The sequence below is a fragment of the Gracilinanus agilis genome, chromosome 2 (genome assembly GCF_016433145.1).
Source record: "Gracilinanus agilis isolate LMUSP501 chromosome 2, AgileGrace, whole genome shotgun sequence".
NCBI classification, from domain to species: domain Eukaryota; kingdom Metazoa; phylum Chordata; class Mammalia; order Didelphimorphia; family Didelphidae; genus Gracilinanus; species Gracilinanus agilis.
Genome location: NC_058131.1, coordinates 642,359,803 through 642,384,322, shown reverse-complemented (window position 1 = coordinate 642,384,322; position 24,520 = coordinate 642,359,803). Strand labels below are relative to the sequence as shown.

Here is a 24,520-nt window from a genome sequence, read left to right as displayed (position 1 = left end):
CTTAACCTAGTAGCCAGACTATACCTAACCAAACTGGACCTTGGTCAGTAGACGAAGTCTGTCACCATGCTTGAACTTTAAATCTTTCCAGCTTACTGGGACCTGCCAGGACTTCTTTTTCACTGGCATTGCCTTCAAAACCTAGACTCATCTCCATGCTACTAGAGGGCATGAGAGTTGGCATTGTGGATAAATTCAAGATCTTATAGTGTCAGACCTATAACACTGTATATGTTGTTTTCATGATCAAACTCAGCATGATGGCTGTCATAATGGGTGTTTAATAAATGCTTATTCATTGATTACTGGTGGTATTCTCATGTTATAACCAGATTAAGGGGAAAACTTTTGAAGGAAGCTGCTCTAATTAAAGAATTGAAAATACCTGTATTGGAAAATATATATTTAGACAGTGATATTTACCTAGGACACATTAGCTCCTATGTACCTTGTAGAATTAATTATGATAACGTAATCAAATTTTGTTAGATAAATCACACAACATTTAACACAATGCCTGGCATCTAATAGATGCTTAAGAAATGCTTACTTACTAATAAAAAAAATCATAGACTTTGAAGAGCTACAGATATTGCATCCAAAAATTGGTCTTCAGGTCTACCTGAGTTACTGTGCTAGAATTTTGAGTATATGTATATGTCTTAGGATAGTGATTGACATTATACCCCACTTATCTAGGGATCATATTTCTGGTACCTTCAACCCTTAAAAATATAGCATGAAACTTCTTAAAGAAGGAAAGAAAGCTGCAGAGCATGAGGGGAATGAGTGTTCCTAAATTCTCATATTGTCATACTGTTACACTTGTGGGTAGAGCATTAATAACTTTTGTAGTTCTCAAAGTAGTTATCTGTTTTTTTGACCCTGGTCATTTTGAAGGAGCCAACTACATCTGGCAGACTCTCTAGGAATTTATTGGCAGCCTAGCATTAAGAGGAGGGGAGATGCTGAAGTGTACTGAATTTAAGAATGGTTGGTCACACAGTAGTGATGCAATGAATGAAAAGTTTAGCTCAGTATACTCTGCTTAAAGAGGCAGTCTAGGGGTAGATAGGTGGTTCATGGCTAGAGAGCCAGACCTGGAGACAGGAGATCCTGGGTTCAAATGTGACCCCAGATACTTCCTGGTTGTGTGATCCTTGGCAAGTCACTTAACGCCCCCCTTGCCTAGTCCTTACTACTTTTCTGCTTAGGAACCAATACTTAGTATCAATGCTAAGACAGAAAGTAAAGGTTTAAAAAAAAGGCAGTTGAGTATAAAAGACATTTTTAGAAAGGTTTATCAAAAATAACAAAAATAAAAATGGAGGGTTCTTATCTCCCCTTTCATCTGGGAAAATAACTTATTGGAATCTATCCTTCCCCAACAATGCCAGATAATTGAGACATTCACTATGTGACTAAGGGACTGCCAAATAATTTAAGTTATAATTACATAACGTGTTCGTAAGCGTTCATGTACCTTATTATTTTAGGATGCAAACACAAAAAAATATGGCAAAGTGTGTGCTTCACAGGGTTAAAATATTAACAGCCTTCTTCAAAAGTGTTGTTTTTCGCTTTCTTCCAATAGTAATTTCCATATTTCACATCTTCTTTACAGGCACTTAATAATCCTCAAGTGGGACTGGGGGAGAATTCCTTTAGTTTGTTATTAATACTGCTCTCATCTGCCCCTTCTGAGGGATAGTTGAGTCAAAGCTTAGTTTGTCCTAGCTATCAGTATCCAGAGTAGCAGGTAGCAGTAGTAGCCTCCCTAAGAGCCAAGTCTCCAAACAGTTTGATAAGGAAATTGAAGAGGTCTGGACAGCAAATAAACCCTCCTCCATTTGGTTTTAGCATATTGAATTTAGTTGAATAAACCATAAAAGATTTAGGACTTGTCCTTCTAGTGTGGGAAAATATCTGGAGGAAAAAAAAATACTTCCTTGAAATCAATTGGATTGGGGATGGGAGAGAGGAGGGTTTTATGTGAAAGGTGAGTAAATACAGACATGCTCAGCCCTTGAAAAGTTTGGACTTTTCCTCTACTCTTAGGGATATAACCATCTCTGCGTTTATGTAAATAAAGACTGTGGAGGCTTCTGGACACTGAGTGGTTGATGGTATAAAGGCCTCTTGCATATCACTTACTATGAAGAAATCAAAACCAAGATATATTTGTCTATATTTGGGCTCCTAATTAAACACTTACCTTCTAGGAAAATATTTAACTGTAGAAACTCCCCAATTTGTTTCAGGTCGGTCTTCTCTCTTTCCCTTTGAAGATGCCTTTCTAGAAGACAGCCATGGTGACCAGTCCTTATCATCAGGCCTGAGCTCTCCAACTCGCTGTCAGAATGGTGAAAGAGTGGAACGTTATTCTAGAAAGGTGTTTGTTGGAGGCCTCCCTCCTGACATCGATGAAGGTACTGTGTATGTGTGTGTTAATTAACATGTTTAAGAAAGAAATGTTTCTTCTATTTAATGCTAGCTCTTTGAGAACAGGAATTATCTCATTCTTTGTATTTGTATTCCCAGTACTTAGCAGAGTGCCTGGTACATAGTTGGTGATTATAAATGCTTATTGATGGATTTAAAGAACAGACCATGCATGCCTGTTGTAGCTAATGGCCTGCTCTACAGTCAACTTAGGATACCTTTTTTGGATAAGGTCAAAATGGTCTTATTTGTGATGAGAGTAGGAATACATCATATGTAAGCTGGAGGATCCATGTGTATATTCTTCCCAAATAGTCTTCCTTTATAGGGACTCAAAAGGCAAAAGTCCTTGGTATAGACTTCCTTTCAAGTCAGGGAAGGTTTCTTACATCATTCAGAGATTTTTTTTTTTTAACTTCAGTTATAACTTTGAGCATGCTAATGATTTCTAAGGTATTAACTAAAAACCCAGTTATTATCTTAGACATATTTAACATTACATAAGTATGTAAACATGTGTTCATGTATGTATATATAATTATATACATGTATGTAAACATGAGGAAGAATCAGGAAGACCTGTGTTCAAGTCTCATCTCTTGACACATTACTGCAAATCGTCCTAGGCAACTAAAACTAAATAGATACTGACTTGCAGTGGTAGAAGAGTTTCCTCCTCTGGGAGTTGCCTATACTAAAGAAAACAAAGGTCTGGCTCCAATCATATGCATGTAAACATGGGGTAAAAGCAATCATTAGGATAATTAGTTGGTTGAAATGAAAAACCTTTATCTTGAACCTAATATATTACCACAAATGTTTAGGTTAGTATTAGTTCTAAGTGAAAACTTTCACTCTTGCCTAAAATTCAGAGTTTAAAAACAGAAAAGTGGGTGAAGATATCAGAATTGACTTAAAAAAAAAAGTGAGTGTCAAGGTCGGTTATAGTAGATCATAGACTGACTTAAGAAAATCTTAGGAATGTACCCTTGTTGGTAGCTCCAACTTAGCTCTTAACTATTTCTAGAAAATAGAATTTTTATTTTTTGATAGTAGTAAGGAAGAAAGCAAATTAGCTTGAAACAGTAACACTGTAACTTGGCTGCTTTGTTGGTCATGAGTTCCTCATCACTGCTCAGCATTCTACATGTTCAAGCAGAGAATGCATGACTACTCCTTAAGGATATTAAAGAGGATTCACTTACGAGTAGGAATGAGACTAGAAGATGATCTTACAATGCTAATAATGTTCTTTGAACTTAAGGGAGCTGTGTAGAACTGGAGCATCTAATTGTAAAGTCCTCTTCCTAGTTTAAAAATTAATTTTAGTTCTCCCCATAGTGTTGGCTTGTTTGTTTGTTTTCCCTCCTGTAATTGGATATTCATTTGTTGCTGAAAGAGCTATTAATTTCAAACCTGCATAAAACCATGTTACCAAGTTACAATAATCTTCCTGCCATGAGTCAAAAAAAGGATCTATCAAAATTTCCAGGATTTAAAAAAAAAATATTTTACCTGAGGGTGAACCTATATAAACCCCAGTTGTAACCAATTTATTTGCTTTTCTTAACACCATTATTCATGTACTTGTTAGGGAAACACATTTTCTGCTGGCAAAAGACACAACAGAAAAAAACAAAACACAAACTTGTAGAACTAGAATGTGGATTCTAGGTAGCCATTCAGAAAGACTTAGCAACAGCACATTTTCTTATTCTATGCACTTTTGCTCTTTTCTAAAAATAAAAATTTTTTAATACTCTTAGTTTTTGAGCTTGTTGTCCTTTAGACAGAATTCCTTAGTATCAGAACTGTTTCTAGCCTTGTTTACAGTAAGGGAAATCTACAGAACAAAAAATGAGATACTGAGTTTTCATACTTTTAATTGATTTAAGGAAATATTGGTTGTGCAATTTTATATACAACCTTCAGCTCCTCTTGTTTTAAATAGTGTTCGAGAAGAACCGTTAGAAGAGTTTTTCTTAAGCAGGGCTCTCTATTTTGCTACTTACAGTTTGAAGATTTCTATCTTCTCCCACCTAAATCTCCTTATTTGTTTTTGTAGATGAGATTACTGCCAGCTTTCGTAGGTTTGGACCTCTTGTGGTGGACTGGCCTCACAAAGCTGAAAGCAAGTCATATTTTCCACCTAAAGGTAATAAGCTTACAATGCCTATACAGCCTGTTTTTAGAACTAGTGTGACAATTCAATAAAAGGCAGCCTTTTAACTCTTGAAGTGGCTGGGATTTTTTTTTAGTCCATCATAATATGGTTATTCATATATATAGAAAGAAAAAAGATAGAAAACCCCTTTCTCCAAGACTACCCTAGCAGTTTCATAGTCTCATCCACAAGGAAGTGGAATACCATTTGGAATACCAGCCTTTAGCTCTTGTTGATTTCTTACTTTTGGATGAATGTGGGGAGGGAATGCTGAATATCTATTGATCATTGTAACCATTCCCAATCAAAGGCTAAATCCATCTCCTGAGCTAAAATCTGAGGATGACCCTGAAATTGATCTTGAGGGAAAAAACAAGGAAACTTAATGTGATTGTAATTAGTATTAACCTCAAAATGAGGAAACTCTCAACCTAGGGCCAGCGGTGGTGTGAAGATGGTAATTTGAAATGAGTTAATCCCATTGGGTCAATTTATCAAAGTAAAAACTCACGCCCAACTCTTAAAATTGAACTTTTTCCAGGCCATTTAGGGTTGTTGTGTTTTGTTTTGTTTTTTTAACTTTGTGTGTGTGTGTGTGCATGTGTGTGTGTGTGTGTGTGTGTGTGTTTCCTATTTCTTAAAAAAAGTTTATGGTTGCCTTTTCTCCTTAACTTTCTCCACTCTCTCCCACATTGGACCCTTATATTACAGGAAAACATTTAAGAATCCAACACAACCAGGGATGGTATTTACTTCATTCCACATCCAAAGTCACCTCCTCTCTACTGAGAGGAAGAAATCTTATTTATTAATTCCCTAAGACCAAAAGTGTTCATTACAATTCGTCAAAGTTCTGCTTTTTCGTGACATTGCTTGCTTTTTTGCCTTGTGTGTTTTGTGTCTTTGGTTCCACTTTATTCACTGTGTGAATAAATTTCTATATTCATTATTTTTTATGACAAGATAATACTTGATTTATATTCTTGGATCAAGAGCTTTTGAGTTGATTTCAATGAGCATCCGTTCTGTTTCTTTTTTTTTTCTTTTCTTTTTTTTTTTTTTTTTTTTTGCCACTATGAATATTCTATTGCTTAGTGGAAGTTTTTCGTGTTAGTGACCTCTTTGGGTTGTATGTCCAGTAATGAAATCACTGGGTCAAAGAGTATGAATAGTATAATGACATCTTATTTCCAAACAGTGTGACTAATTCATAGCTTCACTGATAGTGAATTAATTGTAATTCTTTTTTTTAAATTACTTTTGTCAATTTCGATGTGAAGTAAAATTTGGTTTATTTCTTTAGAGGGTGAAATTTTTTGTTGGGAATAAGTTTGTATTAAGCTAATGGAGCTTGATTTGGCTAATACTGGGAGCATCACCTAGTTGCATTCTCTTTACCAAATGTTTGTTGCTAAAAGTGACATCATTTTGTGTATCATCCTGAAAAAACTCAGGAGGGGGAGGTGCGTGCTATGCATTGTCAGCTCATTGGCAAACAAAAGAGGATGAGAAAACAAGCTTTAGACACAGTCACTTCCAATTTCTGCAGGTCCTTTCTGCATCTTATGTGTACTTAATCGATTTTTGCTCCAGTAATACAAAATGCAACACAAAAACAAATAATTTTTGCCCCAAGTTTTGTGGCTTAACCTAGGAAAGGAAATAAAGGCAGCATCTTGATGACCTAATTGCAAGTCTAATAGCAACTTTTCTTCTCACTGTGACCCCTTTATTCTGGAACTCTAAATAATTTACTAACTGCCATCAATTTTTAACCTACTTCTGTAGAATTTCCTAATTTAAAAGTCAAACAAAAAACTAGCTGTGTTATTCAACAAAGGTTAAGCCAATCTCCTGCCTAGGTAGTAAACAGGGCCTTGAGGATGATCTTCTTTGGGGGAAATAAGAGGAAATTTAGTTATCCTACTGTGATTACTTGGAAGTGGCTTTCAGAAGACTTTAGTAGAGAACTATTATTACTACTTTTAATTAGAAAAGACTACCCTCCCCTTATCTTTTATAGCCCAAGGTTGAGGGTAAGCATAGGCCAGAAAAGAACTATTAAAACTGTCACTCGCGTCATATTTAAATCTTCAGCTACCTTGCTGAAAGGTAGAGACCTACCGTTCTCAATCCATTTCACTTCCCTTTGCAAACTTTTTGTCAGACTTGCCTTTTACTATTTACTGCATGCAAAATCCTGTCATCTGCCTCTGCCTCTTTGCAGAGCCATCCTGCCTTGTCTGGAATGAGCACTCCTTAACCTTTGCACAATTCTAAGGCTGCCTCCAAGCCTTTCTGAATTTCTACCTCCTTTCCAGTTGCTAGAGCTTGCTGCCTCTTGAAATTACATTGTATTCTTTTCATATTCACTTTGTATTATGTGTACATATAAATTGCAATTGTTCAGGATCATACAAACTCCTTCGGGGTCATGAGTGCTTCTTTTTTGTTTCTGTATCCCTGGTCCTCACTCAGTCTGCAGAACAAAGACAAAAATGTTTGAAGAGAATATTGGATGTGTCTAATTAGTTCATCTTGAACAATTCAATTTTATTTATAACTCATTTCTGGCATTTTAGTGATCAGTGATTCTTCTGTGGATGTACTTTTCTTTAGGCAGAGTTGAAAATGATCCAGTGTTTTTCTTACTACATTTCAGGTTCATGAAAAAATAGGGCATGTGATCTTAGATCTAGAGGCAACCTTGAAAGTAACCTAGTCCAGTGACCTCTTTTTACTGGTTTGTCTGAGCTAATGTAGCTGGTAAACAGCCAGAGAGAACGAGCTGCTTTTTGGGGATGGATTGGATTAGATGGCTTCTTTCAGTTCTAAAAGTCTGATTATGGAATTAGCATATTTTGGGCTTCTTAAAATATTTGAATAAGCTACAACTGAGACTTTTAAACTTACTGGGAATCTGAAGATCAGGGGAGATAGTGAAGGTAGCATTGAACTAGGCATTTTTCCAACAGGAGGATTGCTGAAGGGTTTATGGTTCTACTTGTGACCAGCTTTTTGTGAAGACCAGAAATAATGGTTTGTATATGAAAAAATGGGTAATATGAATATACCCAAAAAGGAAGGAAGAGTTTTTGTTCAGGGTGAAGATTTTTTTTTTCTCCATAGCCTGAAAAAATGGAAGGACATTTGGAATTAAATAACTGAAAGTTCTAAAGAAAGAAAAGTGCCATATCGATGGGTTGAATACATTTTAAAAATCAGTTTCATATTTCTTACCTCTGACTCTTCTAAGCTTTGTGACCTTGAAAAAATAATTCTATATTGTTGTTCTTCAGTTTCTTCCTGTGCAAAATAGAATCATCTTCAGAGTTCACTGTAAAGATTGAAGTTTTAGAGCTGGAAGGGACTTGAGAGGCCATTTGGTCAAAGCCTTTCGTTTTACAGATAAGGAAATGGAAATCCAGAGAATCCAGCTTGAACTTAAATTATCCAGGTTCTTACAAATAGAATGTGTCATAGATAATATTTGGACTCAGTCCTTTGACTCAACAAATTAGCCATCACTTTCTACTATACCACTGCTACTGAAATGAGGTAATATATTTAAGATACTCTGCAAACATTAAAACACTTTAAGTGTTAGCAGTCTTGTTTGATATGAATGTAGCTATTATTTTTTAAAGTTTAATGAGTTAGGACAATGAAAGAAGTTATATGGGATTTCTTCTTTTCAAAAATGAGTTTATATGAGTCTTTTTTAGTGACGATAAAAAATGTAATGCTTTGAAAATGTCATTAGTGTTGTCATTTTGAACAACTACTAGATTCAATTGTATTCGATCTTCCTTGTGTATCCCAATACATTATTGTGGTTTAGTCATTTTCAATCACGTTCAAACCTTTGTTAACCCCTTTTTTTGAGTTTTCTTGTCAGAAATTCTGGAATGGCTTGTCATTTCCTTTTCCATATTATTTTTACAGATGAGAAAACTGAGGCAATTAGGGTTAAGTGACTTTCCCAGGGTCACACAGTTAATAAATGGCTAAGGCTGGACTTGAACTTGTCTTCCTGACCCAAGCCTGGCACTCTATCTATTGTACCAACTTGCCATCCCAATAAATTGTCAGGCACTCAAATATTTGTTAGTTGACTAAGTAATTCATATAATTACAGGCAAATTTGTCTTTATTCAGAATGCTTTCTGAATACATATTCTACCCATTCTTTAAGATATAACACAAGTTTTGCTTTCTCTTCTTTCTAACAAATCTTCCCTGACAACTCTATTTCCTTTCCTTGACTCAGTTTATATTCATGTTTGTATTATTACATGATACTTTCCTAGATACTGGTTTTTTTCTCTAATTTACATAATTACATAATTTTTCTCTATTACATAATTTAGAATTCTATGTACTATGTAGTTCATTGACCATCTCATGTGTATCTTGGCTCCCCCAAATAAACTCCTTTTGAATCTTTCTTTTTTTAAATCCTTACCTTCTGTCTTGGAGGCAGTACTGTGTATTGGCTCCAAGGCAGAAGAGTGGCAAGGGCTAGGCAATAGGGGTTAAGTGACTTGCCCAGGGTCACACAGCTAAGAAGTGTCTGAGACCAGATTTTAATCTAGGACCTCCCGTCTCTAGGACTGGCTCTCAATCCACTGAGCCACCCAGCTGCCCCCTCCTTTTGAATCTTGATACCTTAAAGCACTAAGCATAATGACGACCATGTAAAAGTTAGTAATTTGAGAAAGAAATTCCTTGATTAATTGATATAGGAGTGAAACTCAAAAAAAGATGGTAGACCTTTTTCTCTTGTGCTTGTAGATTTCCTCCTTCTTTGCTTATTTTATTTTTTTCTCTATTACTTTGGCAAATAGAGAGGTGTCTCCTATCATATGGCTCTCTTTTGTGTCTTTAAAGTAGAAAACAATCCCCCAGATAAAGAAGAGGTGGCAGCAAATATAGTTAGGGTTCTGTCATCATGGAAAATATTTAAATTAATATTCCTATCACTTGATGATAAAATGGAACCTATGTCTTGTCAAAACATTGAAGGTTTCTTTTTAGTCCTGGACTTTACTAAAATAAAATTAACTATATTGGCATATTCCAGGAGACTAGATGTGTCTCAAATATACCCCAAATCTCTTAAATTCTGTAATTTTCTTTAGTCATTAGTGAATTTAACCAGGAAGAAGGGATGATGAGACATCGCAAAAGATCACATCATAGTGAACACAATTTATACAGTGTTATTATTGAATGATCACTTGTCCAGGGGGGCATCAGGCAGCAGAGTGAGAAGTAATTACAGATTGCCAGTTATTATCAGTGAAAAGATAAGACCCACAAGTGAAAGTTAGCTAATGATGTAAGATTGTATATGAGAATTGCCAAATGGATAGTACAAGCAGTAAGTTCCCTGGGATCTTAAAATAAGAAACATGACACTAGGCTGGAATGATTTAAGGAAGGTTTCATGGAAGAGGTGGATTCTACCCCACTTTTAAAGCTTGGGAAGAATATGATAAGTGTAAAGGGAGATGGGAGGTGTTGGCTTTATACGAAGCGTGTTTGTTTGAGAGGAACAATGACACAGATAAGCGTGTATGGAATTGAGTTCTATTGGGGAATGGTGGAAAAGAAGGTAGGTTTGAGTTGTGTCTCACACATAGCATTCTTTCCTGTCTCCATGCTTAAAATACATTCTCCTCTTTAGTTTAGCCTCATTGGATCTCTTCCTTATACATAGTTTTCTTGATTCCCCAACTGCTTTGGGTGCCCTATTCCTCCCCCACCACTTACCTTGTGTTTATTTTGTATTCTATGTGGGCTGAAATATATATATATATATATATATATATATATATATATATACATACACATACACACACACACACACACACACACACACGTTGCTTCCACTGATAGAAAGGAGACCAAAGAGTTAGAATGAACAGAAATAGTAGAAGGAATGTTGTTTGTAGTCAGAGGGCCTGGCTTAGGATCCTGCCTTGTTTTTTACTTTCTGTCTCTTTGGATTCAGACAAGTTATTTAATATTTCTGAACCTTTTGCCTAATATGGAAATTGAAGAGGAACAACTAGACTTCTGAACTTCCTTCCTCCTCTGAATCTTTGATTCTCTGATTTTTTAAAGCTTTTTGAGAAAGGTACTAAAATTGACATATTGATGAAAGTAGTATTTTGGAAAAATCGTCTAATAGAGTTTTTAAGACGGAGAAGAGACTAGATTCTAAAAGCTAATTTAAAGATCTTCAAAATAACCCAGATATGAGGTTATAGGGGCAACAATCAAAATAGGGGCAATAAGAATGAAAAGAAAGGGCTATATGGCAGAAACATTATAGAGGGAGAATCCACTGGTCTTGGCAATTGACTAAATGTAGGGAAAAACTGGAGGAACCAATTCTCATTCACTGGAAGAATGATAACAGCTCTAGAGAGAGCAAGTGAGCTTTTGGACAAAAAGCAAGTTTTATCCAAGAGATGCTAACTTGAAATTGTTTGCATAGAGGTGGTGGTTAAAATATGGGATTGTATAAGCCTCTGAGTGAGAGAGTGAAGACCAAAGCCTGAATTTTGAGGAATTCCAACAGTGAAGCGCTGAAGGGAGCGAGCCTATCAGGGAGACATGTGAGAGGAAAATCAAAGAGGCAGCACCACCTCTTGAATAGAGCACTGAATTTTGTCAGGAAGATCTGAGCTTGAATCATCTTTCAGACATTTACTAGTTGTATATTTTCAGCCAATTATTGGACCCATCTGAGCCTTAGTTTCCTCACCCATGAAAAAGGGGGATAATATCATCTGTCTCATGAGGTTTTGTGAAGATCAAATGAGTTATTATATGTAAAGAGCCTTTTAAACCTTAAAACACTCTATAATGAATGCTATTATAATGCTATAGAGGCCAAGGGAAGGGAGGGTTTCTGAGGGACTGTGGTTAGTAATGGCCATTACGGCAGAGGTATCAAAGGAGATGAAGGCTAGATAAAGGCAGCCATTGGATCTGATGATGAGGAAATTCTTGACCTTTGAGTATGCAATTTCAGAAGAGTAATAGGAACAGAATCCAGACAGAATTTAGTCAATGTTCATTTTTCCAGGACAGGAAAAAAACAAACAGCAGTAGACTGTTCTTGTTCACAATACTACCCGGTGCCAAAAACTGGGAATTTTCCTTACCTCCTGTGTATTGAGCCAGCCTGACTTCAGTTCCAAGTGACTTTGCTCTCAAGTTTCCCAAGGCAAAATTACCCTTAGACTGTCATTTAACCAGGTGAATAAGATATAATTAAATTCAGGGAAAGTAGGAGTAGGGACAAAGTCTACAAGCATTGGAATTGATGGCCAAGTTCCAACTTGAGCATTTGAGCTCTTAGTAATAAAATATACCATGACTAGAGGAATGGAGTAGAGGAAGAATTAAGTTCAGGCAGGGTATGGTAGAACAAGATACTACCAGAGAAACAGTGTGGGGACAATTTTACTTGTTGTGAGCAATTTCTAGCCTCACCTTAATTCTAGACTTGAAAATTAGAATAGAGAGAGAGAGTAAAATCTGAACAAGACAGTCCTTTTCTATGAAGTTGAAGTTCTTATTGATTTGGACCTTTTGTCCTTTGTGAATCGTTATATGCTCAAAGCATATCACCTAAGCGGTGACCTATGGCAAGGGCACCAATCTGACATACTGAAAGCATGACAGAACCTTGATACAGAAGGTCTCCTGAACTTCACAGAGAGTCCTACATCTTTTGGGGTCATGTTCAAAGGTGCCAGAGGCTTTCTAACCTGTCTTTCTGCCATGGTTATAATATTAAGTCTCAGTATTCTCTGAGCACCAGCTTTGCAGTCAATTGTTTCTTGCTTGCTCAAAGAGGAACAGTTTATACCTCTTGAAAAATAAAGCTGTTTTCCTCTATTTTCTAGGTGAGTATCATCCATGGGAAAGAAGAAGCAGTTTAAAATAAATTGTGAGTGGGTGAATTATTTTAGTATTTGCAAGGTTGATCAATATCAAGAAATAAACAAGTTGAGATGTTATCTGTGGGACTTTATAGTTATTGATGCTATCTCATCTTCAGGAAGTGCCCCATGGCACTTTCCTCTTTGTAAAAGTCCATTCAACACACGTGTTGTGGGCATGTCAGAAGGTCTGGCATGGGTCAGGGGTCCAATTCTTCTCACACATTCCTCAAATCTCCTAGATATATGAATGAGCAATTCACCTTGATATAGCCTTTGGCAGTGAAGTTCAATGGAAAGTGGGCAAGATTTGGAGTCAGAGAATGTGAGTTCAAATCCTAACTCTGCCACTTACTGCTTATGTGAGTTTAAACAAGTCATTTTGACTCACTAAACCTCAGTTTCCTCATCTGTAAAATTTGGAAGATGGACCAGATGACTTCCAAGGCTCCTTCTAGCTCTATATCTGTGATTCTCTTTTTCTCTGCTTCATGGAACTTCAAATGGAACTTTTGTTTCAAATGAACCTCAGTTTCTTTATTGGGGAGTGCCACGCCATTTCCTTTTCCCCCAAGTTTTCCTGGGCCCATGGCTTATTATCCCTGGTTATCCTCATTCATTGTTTATCAGAAATGGCAACCAGCAGTTAATCAACACACATTTTATATGATTAACAGTTATGCTAAATGCTGAGGATATTAAGCAGTTCCTACTTTCTAGGAGCTTCTTTTCTATTAGGGGAAATAACAGATGCACGTATAAGTAAATCCAGAATACATATAAACTAATGGAGGGGGAGATCAATCAATAACCATCATCAAAAATAATCATGATGATGATGCCCTTCATATGTAATAACACTTAGGACCATGTGCCTTTGAGTTTTTTCTAATAGAGTTAATGCATATTCTCTGATCCAGACACACTCTTACCTAGTTCCCTTTGCGCATCTGGATTTCCTCTGTGGAAGATAATTATGCCAACCTAGAGGGCTGTGAAAATGTAGGTGTTTATATATAGCACCACAGTCATTTGTGGTAGCCACAAAGAAGAAGAAAGCTAATATTGGACTCAAACCACATTTACAGTATACTCTTAAGTAATTGAACTAACCAACCACATAGCAGTGTAAGAGAGGTTGAATGGTGTACTGAATGGTGAGCCAACCTTAACCAGAAAACAAAGATACAGTTGGTGTGACTTTGGCCACCTAACTTCTTATTGCCCCTGATTATATAAAACATAGGCTAGCTTACAGATCTTCATTGGTTAAAAAAAAGGTGGGGGGTGGGGAGGGGAGGAGATTCCCTCACTATAAATTCTTTACAGTAATAAAATCAGTTTTCTCTTCATAAAATATCTTAATACATAGAATTTAGACTGATTAGAGCTAGAACACACCTTAGACACCACCCTCGAATTATCCAAGATATTTAAAACATTTAACTTCAGTGTCTCAGGCAGCTCTCTAAAACTAAGTTGGAGTGTAAGTATAACTACCTATTAATGGGAGAAGTTTCTTCCTGGGAGTTCCCTACATTGAATAAATGCTAAGTCTAGCTAAAAACAAAAAAAAAAATTAAATGTATACTTCCTACCTGTCAGGTTTGTTGTAAGGAAAGGACTTTTAAACCATGTTATTGATGTGAGACCTAATTCAAAGTCCAGTCTCCTAGTAGTAAGGATGAAGAAACTGAAGCAAAGATGAGGTGACTTAGCCGAGGCTGTGAAACATGTAGTATTTTGTTATATGACCCAGGTTTTGTGGTCCCCAGGCCCGTGTACTTTCTAATAAACTACCCAAGGAGAGGGAGGAGAAAAGAAGGACCACCAAATAATCAGTTTTGTTACACAAAAAATATGAGAACACTGATTTTACTATCTCCTTAAAACTGTCCTTTAAACTGACTTTGAGAATATCTGAAGGAAGTGCAGCTCTCGGAGTGATTTTTTTTTTCTTTTCCAGAATAGCTTGAGTTGAAATCAGATGTTTTAAGCGTAATTCCAAGGCTTTTTCCTCTCATGAGATTATATAAACTAATCAAGTCAAATTGTGAAGCAGAATGATTTTCATCTCTGCTTTTCTTAACCGCTTGCAAGATGCAAGTAAATTATGTGGAATTTGCATCTTCTCCATGGAAGATGATGGCACCAGCTCACTGGTCACATGTACCCTGGATGTTTGGCAAGTCTTCACTCACTGGAGGGATCCTGGAGCACCTGTCCATACATCCTTAAAATATTCCATTTGACAGCAGCTTTGCTTCTGAAAGGTTTTACCTCTAAAACTCTGGAAATTGTATTGTAACTGAGATTATTTTGCTTCAGAGAGTTGTTTCCCATCTAGGTAATTGCTTATTAATTACTTTTGGCCATTTTGTGTCATTTGTTACCAGAGGGAGTGGTAGAAAGAGACCTAGTCTTTCCTCAGGCATTGACAGACTGAATTGTGAGGTGGAAAGAAGAGTAGATTTGGGGGCTTGGGCACTTTGCCTGAGTCTCACTTTCTTCATCTGTCCAATGGGAGGAGGGGTAGAGTAGATTTTCTCTGAAATCCCTTCCAGCTCTAATGTTCTGTGCTTCTATGATGTATATGCCGAGAGGCTAATAATACAAGAGATGGGGAGACAACTAAGCGGTGGGTGGGGGATGGGAGGAAGACATAGCAAAAAGCTAGATATGTGATATTGCAGACAGAAATGGAAAACTTCTCCAGGATCTTTATCAAGAAAACCATAATGAAGTCATGAAGAGCTGAACACAACCGAAAAACAACTGAACAAGAGATATGCCTTATAGTATCCTGAATACAAGAGACCACCCTGGGAATGATTACTTTCTCTAACTCAGGGGTCGGCAACCTTTTTGGCCATGAGAGCCATAAACGCCACATTTTTTAAAATGTAATTTTGTGAGAGCTGTACAGTGCTCACAGTTGTGCGCTCCCTGTAATAGCTCCTGAAAAAAAAAATTGACTTTATGGCTCCTGCAGAAAGAGCCATACATTGCCTATCCCTGCTCTACCCCTTTCTATGTTATTTAATCAGGGAAGGCCTTATGAACTTGCCAAGCAAAGTGTTTTATTAGTTGGATGAAACCTGGGAAAAGTTTACAAAGCAGGCATATTTTTGTCCTTAAGACATTTAAGAAGCTGGCCAGCTACAGGGATCAGGCAAGCAAATGGATCAAGGGTTCTATAAAGTTGGGATTGAAAGGAACCTAAGAGGTTACATTATCTGCTCTTGCTTCAAGCTTGGGTGAACTGATTAATGGTTTTAAAAGTAGGGGTTAATGTCTACAGAAAGGAACAGTGCTGAAGAGAATAATCCTTGGAAGTATATTTAGAAGAATGGAGAAGCAAACATGTCTAGCAGAGGAAAAGAAATTAGGTAGTAGTACAAGTGACCAATCACCTCATTTCTTCAGATGATTCATTGCCCAGTCAGGTGGATCATTTTTTCTTTGGTGTGAATTACACCATGCCTCCATGTCTTAAGATGATCTTTGTGCATTGCTATTGCTTCAAATTTTCATTATCAGTCAACCTTCTGGTGATGATCCTTTCCAGATTGAATTAGTCCATACTACTTTGATCCAAGGGCTGCAACATGTATACTGAACCTCAGGATTCCAGGATCACTGTCATGCTGTAATGAGATCTAGGGAGAAAAATGGAGAGAGAAGCAAAAAAAAAAAAAAAAAAAAAAGGTGTAGAAGGAAACATCAAGGCAATTGGGGAGGCAGAATTAGCCAGCAATATTAAATATATTCTATATTGAAGAACACTGAGTCAGAAAGTACTCAAGAATTTTTGCTTGAGTTAATAATAAAATGGCTTTGACCTACTTGGAGAAAATAGCAGAGTAGACATGTATCATGAAGGGAAGATAAAGATCTCTATCTGCCACAGTCAGGGAATTTCAGAAAGCACATTGCATTTGAGTGGTGTCATAAGACATGTGCTTCAGCTATATGACAGAAAAACAAATTGAAAGTAGAGGGGGGAAAAAAGTAGAGGGGATTGTTGAATTGGTGATTTTTAAGAGGCTAAAATCATTTTTGTTGAAATTGAAAGATTCAGCAATGTTGATAGTCCATTTGTTTGTTTGATAGTCCATTTGTATTCTATCTGAGATTAGGTCCTTTGGCTGGTCAGATACAATGCTTAACATATAGTGCTCAGACTGTTTCACAATTTAAAAGCCAGGAAATACAGATACCAAAAGCAACCATTTCAACTCATATAGAAATGTTTTCTTGACTCTTTCAAAATACTTTAGTTGTCCTTAGGTGTGTAGAGCCCCCCCAAATTTTGTTTGCTTATTTGTTTTTACATATTTCAGACCCGGTTCCATGTATATGGTTAAACAGGTGAACAATACTGAATCACAGAATTCGGGGATGTGCAAATTTGTGCTTTGTCTATGTAACTGCCATAATAGCTCTTATAATGGCTTTACCAGGATCTTCACTTATCAGAATTCTTTTGTGACTCAGCTTAGTTGCTCTCTCTACCACAAAACCTTCCTTCACTGTCATCTCCCAGTTCAAAGATGCTTTCCCCTTTCTCTGAAATTTCATGTCAGTTTGTCCATATATGTCTTAGGCTAGTCATTGTATTCTGTTTTTTATTAGTTATGGTGTGGATATCTAATATCTCCTTAATTAGATTGTAAGCTGTCCAAGGGCAGGGACTATGTATTTTTTATCCTTGCACCTTTCTCAGCACACACTGTTTTGCTCAAATATTTGACAAAGAGAAAGCAGGCCAAAAGGCACTTAAAGTTCTGAACACTTCAAGATTTGTGCTCTAAGAAAGTATGAGACCAGAGTGAGAGTCGGGGGGTATTCTCTAGCCAGTAGAAGTTGGACTTGTTAAGAATCCAAAAGAGATGCTGGGAATGGCCTGAGAAGCAAACCAGGTAAGTCCAAAGAGGAGGTTAAAGTCTGAAAAGATATTCAGAATGAAGTGTTTATGTTGAAAATACTTAAGAAATTTAGAAAGATTAAGTTGGAGTATATATTTCAGATTTTTTGTTAAGGCTGATAAAATGGCTTCAGGTTCTGTAGAATAGCAGAGCTGGATGGATTTGGTCATCAGCACATCCTGTCTCTTCCTTTTATAGGGGCATTCCTGCAGTAAGTTAAACTTCCCGTAAAACAGGTCAAGTAATATTTAGCCACTTTCTTAATTCTGTGGTAGTTGAGGATAATTCCTTACAAGCTTGAATTACTTTCACTGTTGTCACTAGCTATTAAAGCAGATTTGGATAAGTTAGCTAGAATAGAGATGAAAGTCTTTTGAAAAAAATTAGTGGTAACAAAATTAGTTAAGCTTCAAGAACGAATCCAGAACCCAGCAATTTATCATACAAAGGCTTTATTTTCTTCTATATCTTAGAAAGCCCTTTTTATTTGCAATAACCCTGTTGTTTTTCTTCCCACCATGTACTTGTCCAAAAATTTGGTTGGTCTAGATTAGACTTAAATCTAAACTTTGATTTTATATATATGTATTTAAATCATCAAATTCTATATAATAGTGATAGGTCTCTTGTAATATTTGGATTTTAGGACCTCCCAAACACTCTTTTAATAGTCAATCCTCTCAATGTCAGGAAGAAGTGGGCATAGGGAATTGATCCCTTCTTTTTTTCTTCTTCTATGTTTCATGGTGGTTTTTTTTCCAGAAAGTGTGATAAATTTTTTTTTGTTTTAAATTTCATCTTTATTTTATTCCAATAACAAATTCACAGGGGGCAGCTGGGTGGCTCAGTGGATTGAGAACCAGGCCTAGAGATGGGAGGTCCTAGGTTCAAACCTGGCCTCAGACACTTCTTAGCTGTGTGATTGGGCAAGTCACTTAATCCCCATTACCTAGCACATACCACTCTTCTGCCTTCCGAACCAATACTGTAAAGATGGGATTAATTCTCCCCCTGCCCATTTTTAGATTTAATCACCAGAAGCTTATACACCCCACTCAGTATATGCTTCTGGTGATTAAATCTAAAAATGGGTAGGGGAGAGTTAATCCCATCTTCACAATACTAAGTATTGATTCTAAGAAGGTAAGAGTCTTAAAAAAAAATTCACACTTAAGTTTTCCAAAGTTATATGATTCTGTTCCTCCTTCTCTTCTTCCCTCCCACCTCCTGGAGCTGATGAGCAATCCCACTGGGTTCTACATATATTAGGACTGATCCCTTATGATGAATGTAGAGGGAAAAACAAGAGGGAGAACCTAAGTAGAACAGTCAGGAATGGATGAGTAGCCATCACCATCATTGGAAAGAGCATCCAGATCAAAGATATCACATTAAGACTGATTTGCATAAAATATTAAATCATATTAAAGACATCCTGTGACTTTGAAAGGCAGACATGCCTCTTTATTTCTGATCCTGGGAAATATTCTCTTGGCTTCTATTTGTGATTTAATTTTTCCCATGACTTCATAGAGGGACAAATTCCCATTTTGAAATGAAAAATGCCTATCAAGGGGAAGCAAACCAAATTTTGAAAGGTGGACTGATTCAGGAAATCACTCAGGAGAATTTCAGAGGTGAGCAAATGTGGATATAGCTCTATAATAACAAGCCTACAGTCAATCCAATACATTGGAATGTTAGCCTCAGACTCAATTTGAATTTAAGGAAGAAAATTTCCTCATTAGCTATATGAATCATGAAACAGAGGAACCGAGTTGTCATACTTTAGTTTTCAACTTGGGGAGAGCAAAGATTTTCATATTTGAATTAGCCCATTTCTGACAAAAGTATGATATTGTGGAAAGAACATTGGGTTTGGTGTCAGAAGAGTTGTTTGAACCCCAAATTTATTACATACCATTTGTATGACTTTAAGTCATTTTACCTCCCTGGGCCTCAGTTTCCTCATTTATAAAGTGAAGGGTTGTACTAGATGATTTTTAAGATCATTCCTAATTCTAAATCCTTTAAAATATCTTTTTTTTAAAAAGCTTGCAGGGCCCCCAGTGCTATCCTCACATGGATGACATGTAATTGACAAATGTACATGGTGTATAGCAAATTTTTTTAATGAAAGAATCCTCTATAATTTCTGAACATTCTTTTCTCAAAATTATATTTATGGATGAGATTTAGATCAAGCTGATATGAGTCAGTATTTGAGTATATGGCAAAACCAAAGTCCTTGAGAGTTCTCAAACTGAACAGGGATCGGAGTTATTGCTGCTTAGCCGCCTCAGAGGGCAGAATTAGAAGCAATGGGTAGAATCTGTGCAAAGGAAAACTTAGTCTTAATGTAACTTCCTAACAGAGATATCGTGGAGTGCCTTGATGGGTAGTCAGTTTCTACTCATTTGGAGGTCTTCCTACAGAAGCTGAACAATTGCATATTATCTATTATAATGGAGGGTACCTTGAAAGTTAGGTTAGATTAGATCAGTGGTGTCAAACTCAAATAGAAACTTAAAAAAATACAAATTTACATTATCTAATCATATTAAATTTTTATTTATCTTGTATAACATTTTCCAGTTACATTTTAGTCTGGTTTGGGAACATTTTAGAATTTTGCAGGCTGCTTTAGGCATGTGGGTAAGTGAGTTTGATACCTCTGGACTAGATAAATGCTTAGTTACCTGCCAGATCTAACATTCTATTTTAGTCACTCTTTTCATGTCATTAATATTAATTTGCATCTTTTAAAATTTTATCCTAAGCAAGATTTCTTTAAGCAACTAGTATCATGAGATCTATCAAGAATCCTACCTTTTTAAGGGGGCAGTTAGGTGACTCATTGGATTGAGAGCCAGGTCCAGAGATGGGGAGGTGTCCTGGGTTCAAATGTGGTCTCAGACACTTCTTAGCTGTGTGACCCTGAGCAAGTCGTTTAACCCCCATTGCCTAGCTCTTTTAACTCCTCTGTCTTGGAACCAATACACAGTCTTGATTCTAAGACAGAAGGTAAGGGTTTTTTTTGTTGTTGTTTAAATAAAATCTTACCTTTTAAAAAGGCATCTCTGTAAATGGCCTTTGGCGGGGGGAACTGGGTGGCTCAGTGGATTGAGAGTCAGGCCTAGAAATGGGAGGTCCTGGGTTCAAATTTGGCCTCAGACACTTCCCAGCTGTGTGACCCTGGGCAAGTCACTTGACCCCCATTGCCTACCCTTACCACTCTTCTGCCTTGAAACCAATACACAGTATTGACTCCAAGACAGAAGGTAAGGCTTTAAAAAAAAATGGCCTTTGGACTCATTCGTGTTTTGGTTGCTTCTTTTTAAACAATGGTTTTTGCCACTTTCTGGTCGAGTTTACTTGAAGCATGCTAGTAATGGTATGTTAAAATGATATTTTAGCCTTTTCTTTAAGAACACTAATGAGGTAGAACCTACTGTGTTCAGAGGCAGCCTTTCCTGCTTGTAGGTACTACTTAGTTTTCCTTCTAGCAAGCCAAAGTTGGCCGTTTTACAATTTATACCCATAATTAATTACTAATTCTACTTGTTTTCTAAGTGATAGTTCTTCAGATTCTTGAAGACGGTTATCAGGCTCCTACCCTCTACTCTCCTCCCCCTTTTCTTTTTTCTAGGCTCTATGTTACCACTTCCATTATTCCTTATATATCATGAGCTGGAGGCTCTTCACCATCCTGATCAGAACTTGATACAGTGGAAGGAGCACTGGATTTGGAATCAGAGGTCTTGGTCCTGCCTGCCCCTCTTTCTGTGTGACCATGGGCAAGTTATTTAACTTGTGTGTACCATAGATTCTTCGTCGGTAAAATAGGTGTAAATCTGTGAACTAGGTGGTCCACGAAGGTCTGTTTCAGCTCTAAATCTGGGATCCCTATGTTGTATTCTCTGGATATTCTCCTCCTTATCCATGCACATATCAAAATATGATGGTCAGAACAGAAGACTGTACTATAGAATTGATGGTTAGGATCAGACTTAGATATGCTATGCCTATATATTTCTATTATTAGGGTGGGTGGGAACAGAAGAATTTTCTACATGAAGATTTTTAAAACATAGGCATAAAGAAAACAAGGAATTTGTCATCATAATGATGACTAAGTTGTGTGAGTATGGACAAAGATGGACAAACCTCTTGACCCATTGTGCCCTAAGACAATTATCTTAGACAAGTTAATTTCCATTAGTGGAGGGAGTTTCTATGCTGGAAGTTTCCCACACTGAGGAAATATGATAAATCTGTCTCTTTCCCTCCCCGTTGCAATAATGCTGCGTTCCTAAAGTAATAATGAGTGGTAGAACTTGATAAAGGATTACATTGTATGGTAGTAGCAAAAAGCACAGAATATTATAGTAGAAATAGTACTGTACCAGGAGTCAAAGGGCCTGGATTCAAATCTTGACTCTACCATTTATTATGTCTGACCTTGGAGCAACTCACTTAATTTCTGTGGTATCTATTTTCTTGTTTATAAGTTGAAGATGTGGTGTGGTGTGGATTAACTAATTAAGATTCCCAGTTTAAAATTTATGACCCTATGATGTATGGACTTATGACGTGGACAAGACAATATTTTAGGACATAACTTTCTATCAGGCTTCAAAACCTGGTCTCTTGGAAAACACCTTTCAATTTCTTACCTTAAAAATTGACAGAAAAGATTTTCTCCTTTCTTTATTAAAGGGATTCAGTATTATTACCTTCCTTACCTTAGCTAAATGGAGAATTAAATCTATTGAGAATAAAAAAATTTATTGTAATTATAATGAATTTTTACCAACAGAACCCTGGCTATTTGAATTATTTGTTTTCTCAACTCCAGGCCTCTTTCCTAGATTTTCAGTTTCTGTTGATGGCATCACCATCCTTCTTATTCATCCAGGTTCAGAAACTCAATCATCTTTGATTCTTGAATTTACCTCACCCACCCTCCCCAAATATATAATCAGTTGTCAAGATAAAGGTAGAATTGAATCAATCCCTCCCACATTTGTTTCCTCTCTCCTCCAAAGGCAGGTCCTCATCACCAGTTACCTGAACTATAGCTAGATACCAATTAAAGCAAATCATCAGTCCCCTGAATCGGTTGCATGTATTTGAATTTGCATTATTCAAGTTCATATTTATATAAAACATGGTCAGTGATATTCTTTCCATTAACACACCCCCTTTTTTCTCTATTATGTTAATGTATAATTAATAATCATGAAAGGAGCAATGCATGGCAGAATCAAGTCATGGGACCTGCTTTACTAGTACATAATGATAGTATCTATCAGTTCCTTCTTCCTTATCCCCTCATTCCAGTGACTGATGGAGGCCTTTTTCCCCCTTAACCCACTTCTCTACTCCCATTTCCTTGTTCCTCCTTCCTCCTAAAATACATTTCAGTAACCACTCTTCAATACTTCTTTTTGCTCTGGTTATATGGCTAGAGTAAAGAATAATATAGGAGAGAAATCATATAAGGAAGAAGCATTTTCATTTTTTAGCAATAACGGAATTTGGTTTATTTTATCCATTACTAGAAATCAGTGTTCCCAGTGCCAGGACCTAGACTTGAAGGATCTGAAGCTTCACTTCTCTGCTTTTTGTTTCTTTGCTGGGGGTGGAGGCAATGATTCAGCAAGCGAAGAGTGCTAAGTTTTCCATATGCCACCCAGGCTGGTTGAAAGAGATAAGTACCATATTGCTATAGGGCTTTGTAACAAATCCAAAGCACTATATATATGATCTCTAATGTAAATGATATGACTTCCATTTTTACCTCTTCTTGATTGCTGGGGCTTTTAGTTAATGCTAATAACTGCTTTAGAAACTCCAGAAGGTTGGCTTTGCTGGTGAGAATGCTTAAAACAGGAAGGAATGTGTTGAATTCATCATTGGACAAAAAACACAGGGAAGTACTAGACTGTGCTTTCACTATCTGCAATTCAAATGGAATATAGTCCTCATAGCAAATGACTTAAATTGCCATGGATCAGAGAAAGCATTATGGCAAAGGATTATTGAATGCTTAGACTCTCATCCTAACCAACTCGGGGAAAGCCCCGAAGGGATCCTGGGGAACATGGAGGTACCTTAGTTAAAAAGAACCTTCTCTGAAAGAGTATTTTCATTAATGGTATTTACTCTGTTGATGGGTATCTCACAACTTTTTCATTAAATTACAAATATTCCCGAGTATATTTCCTACTCCTCTTGAAGGAGTTTGTCTGTCCCTCTAAGTACAGACCCATGTGACATAGCAATAATAGCTACCAAGATTCTGGAATGAGGGCCCAGATTCTTTTCCACTTTAATTTTTCTTATTGGTTTGATGGAGTTGACTTGTGATTCAGGAGGTCCAAAGGAGAAAGGGATGGACAGAGGTAAAAGAGAGACACTTATGCAGGAATGACTGGGTAACCAGAGTGAGGATCAGCAAAAAGGGAGGGGAATGGGAGTTGCATAGAAAGTCTAGTGAAAATTTTTTGATGTGATGATCTGTCACCATCTCTGAGAAGCACTACCAGAATTAAATGTTCTAAGATACTGCTTTCTATCAATGTGTGACCTTTGTGAAAGAGCCCTTTTCTGTATATATAGGTTCACAGAAACCCAGCTGAGACATTGATGAGCCCAACTCTGTTGTGATATTTGCATTTTATAACAAAGATGTCTCTAATATTCTCTTTGATAAGAGAATTATTATTCCTACATGAATTAGACATACTGAATTTTTAATAGCTTCCCCAAGGTTTGATGGTTTGATGTCATTTGCAAGCAAGGGTGCTAAGTAACTAAGGATTATCCTGTCCTGCTTTGCAACTGAAGATTTTTAGATTTTTTATATGTTTATATTCATATATTGATATATATTTCTTTTTAAAGCCCTACCACCCATTTTTTGAGTCCCAGACTTATTCAGCCTGAGCCTCAGTTTCCTAGCTTCTGCCTCATCTTCCTATTTGTCTTGAGCCATGTGTCCATTTATAATCCCTGTTAGT

At 36.8% G+C, this 24,520-nt stretch overlaps 1 protein-coding gene across 6 annotated transcripts in view; it reads left to right on the top strand.

The window, feature by feature from the left end:
- CPEB3 (cytoplasmic polyadenylation element binding protein 3) overlaps window positions 1-24,520 on the top strand; it is a 182,990-nt gene that overhangs the window by 104,756 nt on the left and 53,714 nt on the right. For all 6 annotated transcript variants that reach the window (XM_044665675.1, XM_044665676.1, XM_044665680.1 and 3 more), the window contains 2 exons: window positions 2,262-2,429; window positions 4,508-4,597. In XM_044665675.1, the coding sequence (XP_044521610.1) occupies window positions 2,262-2,429; window positions 4,508-4,597 (258 nt within the window). The remainder of the gene's footprint in view (window positions 1-2,261; window positions 2,430-4,507; window positions 4,598-24,520) is intronic.